The sequence below is a fragment of the Apteryx mantelli genome, chromosome 30 (genome assembly GCF_036417845.1).
Source record: "Apteryx mantelli isolate bAptMan1 chromosome 30, bAptMan1.hap1, whole genome shotgun sequence".
NCBI classification, from domain to species: domain Eukaryota; kingdom Metazoa; phylum Chordata; class Aves; order Apterygiformes; family Apterygidae; genus Apteryx; species Apteryx mantelli.
Window position 1 is genome coordinate 2,210,662 of NC_090007.1, and position 10,032 is coordinate 2,220,693.

Genomic DNA, 10,032 nt, shown 5'->3' on the forward strand with positions numbered 1-10,032 from the left:
GCCGCGCGGCGCGTTGTTCCCCCGCGGCCCCCCGCGCGCCGCCTCGCAGGTGCCCCGGGGGGGCTGCGCGGAGCAGAGCCGTCCCGGCCCCGTCGGCGGTGGCCCTGGCTGGGGAGGGGGCCGCCCCATTGAAAGGGAGCTGGGGCCGCGCGGGGCGCCCACCCTGGTCCCCTCTCCTGCACGATGATGGCCAACGTGTGGGGTGCAGCCGCCCAGGGCCTGGCCCTGCTGCCGCCGTGTCCCCCACGCCAGGGCTGTGGGGTGCCGGTGGCCGTGATAGGGGTGGCAGGGTGCTGGTGATGGGGTGCTGGTGGCTGTGATGGGGATGGTGAGGAGCTGGTGATGGGGTGCTGGTGGCTGCAGTAGGGATGGTGGCTGTGGTGGGGAGGGCAGTGTGCTGGTGACGGGGTACTGGTGGCCATGGTGGGGAGGGTGAGGAGCTGACGATGGGGTGCTGGTGGCCATGGTGGGGATGGCAGGGTGCAGGCGATGGGGTGCTGGTGACAGGGTGCTGGTGGCCACGGTGGGGAGGGTGAGGAGCTGACGATGGGGTGCTGGTGGCCACGGTGGTGATAGAGGGGTGCTGGCGATGGGGTGCTGGTGGCCATGGTGGGGACAGCAAGGTGCTGGTGGCATGGTGGCCACGGTGGGGACACCAGGGTGGTGGTGGTGATGAGATGCCAGTGGCTTCGGTGGGGCGCCGGTTGTTGCAATGGAGATGGCGGGGTGATGGTGGCCGTGGCGGGGGGCCGCGGCGGGGCTCCGGGGTGGCACCGTGGGAAGCGGCGGCGCAGGAAGGCGGCGGCGGGGCCGTGAATGGCCGGAAGGCGGCGGCGGCGGCGGCGGCAGCGGGGCCCCCCCGGCCCCGGCGCCACTTCCCCTTCCCGGGTCAATCGCCGCCGCTTCCCCTCCCGCCGCCCCGCTCGGGCCCCGCCGGTAGGAGCCGCCCGCACCTGCCGGGGGCCGCGGGGGGCCCGACGGGGCGGGCGGCGCGGGGGGAGCCCGGTGCCGGGGCCCGGGAGGGCGCAGGGTGCCCGGGGCGGGGGCGCGGGGCCGGGGCACGTGCGGGGCCCGGGGGGGCGGCGGCGGCGGCGGGGGGGGGGCGGCGCGGATGGAAAGTTTTGGGCTGGGCGGAGCCGGGGGGGGGCGGGTCCCGGGAGCCCATTAAGCGGCGGGAGCCGGGGGGAAGCCCCAGCCGCCCTCGCAGCGCCCCGTGGGGCAGCACCGGCCCCGGCCCCGGCCCCGCTCGGCTCCAGCGCGCCGCCGCCCCGCGCGGCCCGGTGAGTGTCCGCCCGGCGGCCCCGGGCCGGGGGGGGGCTGGGGGGGGCGCGGCGGATCGGGCCCGTCGGGGGCCCCCGCCGACGGGGAGCGCGCGGTGCCACCGCGGGGAACGGGACAGCCCCGCTCCCGTGTCCCCGTGTCCCCTCCGACAGCCCCGGGAGCGAGACAGCCCCGCTCCCGTGTCCCCGTGTCCCTTTTGCCACCTCTGGGAGTAGGAACAGCCCCGGTCCCTGTGTCCCGTCTGTCACCGCAGGGAACGGGACAGCTCCGCTCCCGTGTCCCCACATCCCCTCCACCACCGTAGGAATGGAACAGCCCCGGTCCTGTGTCCCCGTGTCCCCTCTGCCACTGCCCGGAGTGGGACAGCCCCACTCCCCGTGTCCTCCCCCCCCAGGGCCACCCCTGGGAAGGGGACCGCAGGCACAGCCCCCGCCAGACCCGGGGACCCCTTGCCCTGCCGCCTCGCCGGGGGCCCAGCGGGCCACGGCGCCGGGGATGTTTTGGGCCCAGTCCCAGAGCCGTCCGGGGCGGCCGGTGGCTCTTGGCAGCGCCCGGTGCCGGTGCGTCCCCGGGGCGCGCGTGGGAAGGGGACGGGGGAGGCCGTGGGGCAGGGATCCAGCAGTCCCCAGTGGCAGCGGTGGCGGAGCAGGCTGGCGGGGGCCCGGCGTGCCCGGCCGCCGCGCGGTGCCACCCGTTTCCTCCCATTGCAGCTCCGGGAACAATGGCGGAGCCATTCCTCGTGGAGAGCCCCGACGTCACCTACAGCAAGGACTACATCGAGGCCAAGTACACGTACAGCACCGTGCACGTGTGCAAGGAGAACGGCCTCACCAAGGTACCGGGGCTGGGCGGGCGGGCACGGGGCTTCCCGCGGGATCCCCGCTCCGGCGGGCGCTGCCGGGCCTCCCGCTGTCTCTGCCCCGCAGGTGCGGCCGTGCTCGACCCGCTTCACCTTCCGCACGGGGCGGCAGGTGCCCCGCCTGGGGGTGATGCTGGTGGGCTGGGGTGGCAACAACGGCACCACGGTGACGGCGGCCGTGCTGGCCAACAGGCTGGGCCTCTCCTGGATGACCAAGACCGGGCGCAAGGTGAGCCGAGCGGCCGGGGCCGGGGCCGGGTCCGTTGCCGGCGCGGGAGCACGCCTCGGCGGCCCCCGTGCCCGTGCCGCGGCGTCAGCCCCACGCTCTCCTGCCCAGAAAGCCAACTACTACGGCTCCCTGCTGCAAGCCTCCACCGTGTGCCTGGGCACGGGCCCCGCCGGCGACGTCTACGTGCCCTTCCGGGACCTGCTGCCCATGGTGCACCCCAACGACATCGTCTTCGACGGTAGGTGGGGAGAGCGGGGAGAGGCCCGGTGCCGGCTGGCGGCCCGGACCCACGTCCTGACCCGTGCCGCAGGCTGGGACATCTCCTCGCTGAACCTGGCCGAGGCCATGCGGCGGGCCGAGGTGCTCGACTGGCAGCTGCAGGAGCAGCTGTGGCCCCACATGGAGAAGCTGAAGCCGCGGCCTTCCATCTACATCCCCGAGTTCATCGCTGCCAACCAGGAGGAGCGAGCGGACAACGTGCTCCGCGGGTCCAAGGCTGAGCAGGTGCTGGGGGCTGGCACGGTGGGGGGCTGGCGACGGGCCGGGACCACCCCCCCATGCTGACATGTCCCGTCCCCCCGCTGTGCCGCCCCAGGTGGAGCAGATCCGCCGGGACATCCGGGACTTCAAGGAGGCCAGCGGGGTGGACAAGGTCATCGTGCTGTGGACGGCCAACACGGAGCGGTTCTGCGACGTGGTGCCGGGGCTCAACGACACCGCCGAGAGCCTGCTGCGGGCCGTGGAGGTGAGGGCGAGCAGCAGGCGGGCCGGGGTGGCCGGGGTGGCCGAGGAGCCACGCTGAGCCGCCCCGCATCCCCGCAGAGAGGCCTCGAGGTGTCCCCGTCCACGCTCTTCGCCGTGGCCAGCATCCTGGAGGGCTGCGCCTACATCAACGGCTCCCCCCAAAACACCTTCGTGCCAGGGGCGGTGGAGCTGGCCGCCCAGCGCCGCGTCTTCATCTGCGGCGACGACTTCAAGTCGGGCCAGACCAAGCTCAAGTCGGTGCTGGTGGATTTCCTGGTCGGTGCTGGCCTCAAGGTATGCAGGGACGCCGGGGCCCCGGCGGGTGGTTTGGGCAGCTCCGTCCATGCCACATGGGTGCAGGCAGGGAGCCGTGGGGTGACCCCTCTCCCATCCCCTGCGCCAGACCAAGTCCATCGTGAGCTACAACCACTTGGGCAACAACGACGGGAAGAACCTGTCGGCCCCGCAGCAGTTTCGCTCCAAGGAGATCTCCAAGAGCAACGTGGTGGATGACACGGTGCAGGCCAACCCCATCCTCTACGGGCCCCAGGACAAGCCCGATCACTGCGTGAGTGGGGGGGGGCCGTGGGGCTGGCCATGGGGCGGCCGGGCGCTGACGGGGCCTCCTATGCAGGTGGTGATCAAGTACGTGCCCTACGTGGGCGACAGCAAGCGGGCACTGGACGAGTACACGTCGGAGATCATGATGGGAGGCACCAACACCATCGTCATCCACAACACGTGTGAGGTGCGTGGGGAGCGGTGGGATGCCTGCTTGAGGACAGGGGGGGCATTGCATGGGGCTGGAGGCTCAGCCCCCCCCCCCCAACGGTGCCCCGCAGGACTCCCTGCTGGCCAGTCCCATCATCCTGGACCTGGCCATCCTCACGGAGCTGTGCCAGCGCATCACCTTCTGCACCGAGAGTGACCCCGAGTTCCAGGGCTTCCACAGCGTCCTCTCCATCGTGGCCTTCCTCTGCAAGGCGCCCCTGGTGCCCGAGGGCACTCCCGTGGTCAATGCCCTCTTCCGCCAGCGCAGCTGCATCGAGAACATCCTGAGGTACCTGCCCGGCCCCGGCCCCTCCCCGACCGCTCTCCCGGCCCTGCGCGTGGCAGCCTTCCCCACCCCTGGGTGCTCTGGCGTCATCTTGCAAGTGATGCAAGGTGCAGCCTCACCTGGGGGTCCTGGTGCCCAATGCTTGTGGGTCCTGGGTCCCACTGCGGTGCCAAGGGCATGAGGGTCTCAGTGCCTGTGGTGTCCAGTGCCCGTGAATCCCGGCGCCCATGGGAGCTGATGCCCACGGCGCCCAAAGCCAGTGGGTTGTGGTGCCCAATGCCTGGGGTGCCCAATGCCAATGGGTCCCAGTGCTGGTGGTCCTGATGCCCACAGTGCCCAGCACTGGTGGGTCCCAGTGCCCAATGCTGATGGGTCCCAATGCCCAATTTCCAGGCTCCCCAGCACGAGTGGGTCCTAATGCTCAATGCCAGGGGTGCCCAATGCCCAGGGTGCCCAGCACTGCTGGGTCCAGTGCCCAATTCCCAGGCTGCCCAGCACCAGGGGGTCCCAGTGCCCAATGCCCAAGGTGCTCCATGCCCGGAGTGCCCAATGGGTCCCAATGCCCAAGGTGCCCAGCACTGGTGGGTCCCAATGTCCAGAGGATCCCAACACCAATGTGTGCCGGTGCCCAACACCCGTGGGTCCCGGTGCCCAACGTCCGGGGTGCCCGACACCAATGGGTCCTGGTGCCCACTGCCCCTGGTGCCCAATGCCGTAGGTCCTGGTGCCCTCCATGCGGGGCTCCCGGGCGCTGACCCCCGCCGTGTCCCCCCCCCTCCCGGCAGGGCCTGCCTGGGGCTGCCCCCCCAGAACCACATGCTGCTGGAGCACAAGATGCAGCGGGCGGCCGCCAGCCCCAAGCGCGCCTGCCCCGCCGGGCCCGCCTGCCCCGCCGCCCGCAAGAAGGCGGCCGCCCAGCTCAACGGCCACCCGTGCGCCGGCAGCGCCCGGCACGCGGCCCCGCCGCCCCGGCTCCACGTCGACGGCGCCGACTAGGGCCTCCGCGCGCGCCCCGCGAGTTTTGTACGAGCTTTTTTCGGGGTGGGGAGGGAGAGAGGGTGGATTTGGGGGGGGGGGGCTGCGACTCGCCCCCCCACCACCACCCCGGTGCTGTCGGTGCCCCCCCCCGGCTCCAACTCGAAACTGTGAACCTTTGCACCCGCAAATAAACCTGGAGCGAGTCAGCGCCGTCCTGCCTGCTTCCTCCCCGGGGCCCCCCCGGCTGCAGCGCCCTGCCTTAGGGGGGGGTGGGGGGGGGGGAAAACAAGAGCCAAACCCAGGCGGCTTCTGAAAAAAATCAAATTACATTTATTGATGCAGGTTTTTTTGTTGTTTTTGGATTTTTTGTTGTTTTTGGATTTTTTTTTTTTGATAAGCAACTTTTCGGTCTAAAGACTCTCGAGAATAGAAAGAAGGGGGGGGGGGCTCCCTACACAGCACGACTACGCCTGGGGTGGGCGGCGGGGGGGCACCCGGTCCCCTGCGGCGCGGATTGGGGGGGGGGCCTGTACAGGGGGAGGGAGGGCCGGGGCACGCAGCGGCGGGGTTCTGGGGGGGGGGTGCTGAGGTCCTTTCTGTTATAAAAGAGGAGAAAAAAATCCTTCATATTAAAGTTTAAAAGTGGTCCCTTCTGCGGGGGGGGGGGGGGGGCCCAGTCTGGCGCTCGGGGAGGGGGCAGGAAGATCACAGTGCTGGCTGAGCACGCAGACGGGGCTGGGGGCCGGGGGGGGGGGGGGCTGCTCTCTGCACTGGGGTCTGCCCTATAGCGCATGGGGGGGGGGCAGATGCCCCATGGGGAGGGGGTTATGGCTTGGCACCCCCCTGCCCAGCCTGGCATGATGCCCTAGTGGGGGGGGGGGGCTGTGCTGTATTTATGGCTCTACTGCCCCCCCCCCCCCAATTCCCCCCACCCCCCCAGGCTTTGGCAGGGTCAAGATTTGGCTATGGCCAAATGGCAATTTGGGTGGGGGGGGACAGGGATGGGACCTGCCTTGAGCCCCTGCCCAGCAGGGAGGGATTGGGGAGCCCTGGGAGAACTGGGGGGGGGGGGGGGGGTGTCAGGCCCTCCCAGGCAGTGAGCATTTTTTTGGGGGGGGGGGGAGGGGAACCATTGCTCATTAGCAGCTGAGCTAATTGCAATGAGTGCATGTGCCCCCGCCCAGCTGTGGTGCTGAGGGCGGCAGGGGCAGATGCCTGGGGGGGGGGGGGGGCAGGACAGATTGGGGGGGGGGGGTCAGTGCCTCTAGAGCTATACAGCACCACGACCCCCAAAATAAATACCCTCGCCCCGTGCTGTATGCCCCCCCCGGGACAGGCAGGGAGGGGGCATCCCGGGCACGGCGCCGGGTGCCGAACGCCCTCCCCGCGCTGCATCCCGCCGCCGGCCCCCTGCCCATGTCGCCCCCCCCCCCGGGCAGCGTGCCAGGGCGGCAGCAGTTTGGGGGGGGGGGGGGCCACAGCACGGCCAGGCCAGGCGGGGGGGGGGGGGGGGGGGGGGGGGGCCGGCCATTGTGTGGCACGGGGTGGGTCCGTGCCCGGGGTGGGTCCGTGCCTGGGGGCGGGAGGGTGGGTGGCCAGTTCCTGGGTGTGTTTTTTTTGTTTTTTTCCCCCTCTCATTTTTGTTAGTGTTAGTGTGGGCTGCTTTTGTTTTTTTCCTTTTTTTCCTTTTTTTTTTTTTTTTCCTTTTTTTCACCCCCCCCCCCCCCAACCTCGTGTGTGTTTTAAATACAAGAGTTTAGAACCGCGGGGGCGTCCGGTTCTCCGCCGGGCGGGCGTCGGAGCTGGGATCACACGCTCATTGTCATGCTGGGCGAGTACTAGAGAGACGGGAGACACCAGGGGGTTGGGGGGGGGCACCGGGGGGGGGGGGGCGCCGCCGTCGCGGCTCCCCCCCTCCGGCCCCTGCGCTGGGAGGGGGCCGGACGGGGTGAACGAACGCCGGCCTCACGCCTCTGGCGGGCTCTTGCACTGCGGGGCCCCCCCCCCCCCCCCCCGGGGGCAGCCGCGGTCCCCCCCCCCCCGAGCCCCCGCCCTCGCCGCCGCGGCCCTTACGCTGTCGCTTTGGAAGGGGTTTAAGAAATTGCTGCCCATGTCGGCGTCGTCGCGCGGCGTCCCTGGCGGGTTGCTCATGCCCGCGATGTTGCTCGGCGAGCTCTGCGGGCGCGGAGACGCGCATCAGCCCCCTTTTCGGCCCCCCCCCCCGTCCCCTTCCCCCCCCCCCAACCCCGGGCGCCGCTGCGCTCACCTTTGGCAGCCCATCCATGTCCCCGGAGCCTGCAAGGACAAGCGAGCGGCGTTAGCGGCACCCACCCCGGCGTCGTGGCGGCCACCCCGTGCCAGCTTGTCCCCCCCCCCCCCCCCCGGCAGGACGGGGCAGGGGCAGGGGCAGGAGCAGGGCGCCGTCCCCGGGACCCCGCTGCTCGGGGCACGGCGGTGGCCCTGCATGGTGGCCCTGCATGGTGGCCCTGCACGGTCCCCAGCAGCCCGCAGATGGAGCTCACGGACCGCAGGATGCTGCCGGCTGCCTCGGCGCTCTCCCGGGCCAGCAGCATCCCGCCACTGCAAGGGACCGTGGCCACCACCACTGGGGTGTCCCAGGAACATCCCTGCTGCTGCAGGGGACCACGGCCACCACCAGCACCGGGGTGTCCCAGGAGCACCCGTACCACCACAAGGGACTGCTACCAGCACCACCGGGGTGTCCCAGGAGCATCCCCGTCACCGCAGGGACTGCTGCCACCACGGTGTCCCTGCTCCCGCATCTGCCCCTGGCCGAGGCTGGAGCCTGGAGCAGAGCTCGCAGGGCACCCGGCTGCTCCCTGTCCCCTTCCCCCGGTCCCTCGCGGCCCCAGAAGGGGCAGGGGGGGGGGCCGTACCCACCCCCCCCCGGTACCCACCTAGGGATCCGTTCATGTGATGCGGCTCCATGGCGCTCATCCCGCCCATGGGCCCGTCGGGTCCGGGCCCCATGGGGAACTGCAAGGCAAAGAGCAGGTCAGCGCGGCAGGGATGGGACGGGGGGGGACGGCACCGGGGCGGGCACAGCTCTGGGGTGTCCCCCCCCCCCCCTCCATCCCCAGTGTGAGCCACTTACGTTCGGACCGGTTGCCCGCGGGCCCGATGGGGTTCATCATGGTGTACATGTTCTCGCTGGAGTTGGTGGAGTCTGCGGGGAGGACGGCCGGGGGGGGGGGGGGGGTCAGCGCGGCCGGGACGGGGGGCTGCCGGCTGCCACCTCCCCCCCCCAAAAAAAACCTCCCCCCCGTCCCGCCACGCACTCACCTCCGGGGCTGGGCATGATGGGGGTGCCGGGGGGGGCCGCCGCCTCCGGGAGGGCCCTGCCGGGGAGAGAGGGGCTCAGGGGGCTGCGGAGGGGTTGGCTCGCAGTGCGGCCCCCCCCCCCCCCCCCCCGGAGCCCTCCCGGCTACTCACCACGTAGTTCCCGGGGGACGAGGAGGAGTAGGCGATCTGGGGGGGGGGGGGGGGACAAGAGGGAGGGGGTCAGCGCGGGCCGGAGCAGCCGGTGCCCGTGCGCACGGGAATGCGGAGCACCGTGCCGCCCCCCCCCTCGCCCCCCCCCCGGCTCTTCCCTCCCTCCCGCCGGCCCCCGGCACTTACGGAGTTGGCGTTAGGGTTCGGCCAGGGCCCCCGGCCGCCTGGGCCCCTGGAAGAGAAGCGGCGAGAGGTGAGAAGGGCTCAGCCCGCGCCGGATCCTGATTCCCACGTAGAGCTCTGGGTGCCGGGCACGGCTCCGGCACGGGGGGGGGGGGGGGAAGGCGCTGGGGGGGGGGGGTGCCTTACATGTTCATGGCGGGCATGCCCGGGGCCGGCCAGCGAGCTGGGGGGGGGCCGCATCCCGCTGCCGTAGGTCTGCAAGGGAAAGGCGGGCGGTGAGCGAGGGGTGGGGGGGACGGGGCCCGGGTGTCCCCCCCCCCCCCGCCCCGTGCTCACCTGGGGCGCCATGCCGGCCATGCCTCGCGGCGGGTTCATCCGCTGCATCGGGCCTCCCATGTTCGGATGCCCTGCGGAGAAGGGGGGGGGGGGGCGGCGTGAGAGGGGCCGGCGGGAACCCCGAGGGCCGGGGGGGGGGACGATGGGGGGGGGGGGCGCGTGGGCAGCCCCTACTCACCCTGCGATCGCGCGCCGGGGTCCATGGCGTTCGGCAGCAGCGGCTGGGAGCCCGGGACGCCCACGGGAGGCTGCGGGGGGGGGGGGGGAGAGACGGCGCCATCAGGGCGCTGCGGGACCCCCCCCCAGCGCGGTCACCCCCCCCAGCGCTGTCAGCATCTCACCTGGTTTGGCATGCGGAGCGAGGGCCGGGGGCCGCCGGGGTACCGCGGGGACATGAACGGCTGCAAGAGACGGAGCGGGGGGCTGAGCGGGGCTGCGGGATGCTCCTGCGGGCGCCCGGCTGCCAGACCCGGCTCCGGGCGCGGATGCGGGGAGGGCTTTGGGGGGGGGGGGGGGCGCGGCTCTGCCTTACCTGGCTGTGCGGCCCCATCAGGGGGGCGCTGGGGTTGTGGGGCGGAGGTTGTGCGTGCGGCGATGGCTGAGAGCCCGGAGGTCCCTTCGAGAGGAACGAAACACGGGGTTACGGCCCCGGGGACGCGGGCGTCAGGGAGGGGACGGGGCGGTGGTCGTGGGTGGCCGGGGGGGCCCTGCATGTGCCCCCCCCCCCCCCACCCCGGGTGGTGCAATGGGGATGGGGCGCGCGCAGCGACGCCTGATGCGACGGGGCAGAGCGGTGCTGCCCCCGGGGCCCCCCCGCGGGTGCTGCCGGCAGCGGGGCCCGGCCGTGCCGCCCCCCGTGTCCCGGCCGGTGCCTGCCTCCACACGCGCGCGGGGCTTGTGCGCACGCAGAGA

General features: G+C 72.3%; 3 protein-coding genes across 4 annotated transcripts in view; 1 reads left to right on the plus strand and 2 right to left on the minus strand.

The window, feature by feature from the left end:
• The window catches only part of UBA52 (ubiquitin A-52 residue ribosomal protein fusion product 1), a 74,226-nt gene extending 72,268 nt beyond the window's left edge, over nt 1-1,958 (minus strand). Inside the window, exon 1 of the mRNA XM_067312915.1 lies at nt 1,952-1,958. The gene's annotated coding sequence lies outside the window, so the exon portion shown is untranslated. The remainder of the gene's footprint in view (nt 1-1,951) is intronic.
• On the plus strand, nt 897-5,242 carry ISYNA1 (inositol-3-phosphate synthase 1). Of its 2 annotated transcripts, none has more exons than XM_067312904.1 (11): nt 897-936; nt 1,992-2,116; nt 2,208-2,369; nt 2,478-2,607; nt 2,680-2,873; nt 2,965-3,114; nt 3,192-3,407; nt 3,517-3,681; nt 3,748-3,861; nt 3,956-4,173; nt 4,956-5,242. In XM_067312904.1, exons 2-11 carry the CDS (start codon nt 2,003-2,005, stop codon nt 5,164-5,166), a joined length of 1,674 nt encoding a protein of 557 aa, XP_067169005.1. In that variant the 5' UTR covers nt 897-936; nt 1,992-2,002; the 3' UTR covers nt 5,167-5,242. The 2 variants fall into 2 exon arrangements, with proteins under 2 accessions (XP_067169005.1, XP_067169004.1); XM_067312903.1 differs by lacking the exon at nt 897-936 and adding an exon at nt 1,234-1,280.
• A 1,621-nt stretch (nt 5,243-6,863) lies between these two features.
• Nucleotides 6,864-10,032, minus strand: part of SSBP4 (single stranded DNA binding protein 4) — a 10,996-nt gene continuing 7,827 nt past the window's right edge. The window contains 16 exon segments of the mRNA XM_067312722.1: nt 6,864-6,986; nt 7,222-7,323; nt 7,415-7,443; nt 8,067-8,145; nt 8,264-8,269; nt 8,271-8,335; nt 8,452-8,485; nt 8,487-8,507; nt 8,602-8,637; nt 8,788-8,833; nt 8,971-8,993; nt 8,995-9,039; nt 9,121-9,191; nt 9,299-9,368; nt 9,462-9,521; nt 9,653-9,736. Of these exon segments, the coding sequence (XP_067168823.1) occupies nt 6,957-6,986; nt 7,222-7,323; nt 7,415-7,443; nt 8,067-8,145; nt 8,264-8,269; nt 8,271-8,335; nt 8,452-8,485; nt 8,487-8,507; nt 8,602-8,637; nt 8,788-8,833; nt 8,971-8,993; nt 8,995-9,039; nt 9,121-9,191; nt 9,299-9,368; nt 9,462-9,521; nt 9,653-9,736 (801 nt within the window). The 3' untranslated portion in view covers nt 6,864-6,956.

What these genes read in the sequence shown, in the direction of transcription:
- ISYNA1 (XM_067312904.1), top strand. Translation starts at nt 2,003, where the DNA reads ATGGCGGAGCCATTCCTCGTGGAGAGCCCCGACGTCACCTACAGCAAG. An exon ending in AGGACAAGCCCGATCACTGC is followed by an intron (nt 3,682 to 3,747) that starts GTGAGTGGGGGG and finishes CCTCCTATGCAG; the next exon opens with GTGGTGATCAAGTACGTGCC. An exon ending in TGCATCGAGAACATCCTGAG is followed by an intron (nt 4,174 to 4,955) that starts GTACCTGCCCGG and finishes CCCTCCCGGCAG; the next exon opens with GGCCTGCCTGGGGCTGCCCC.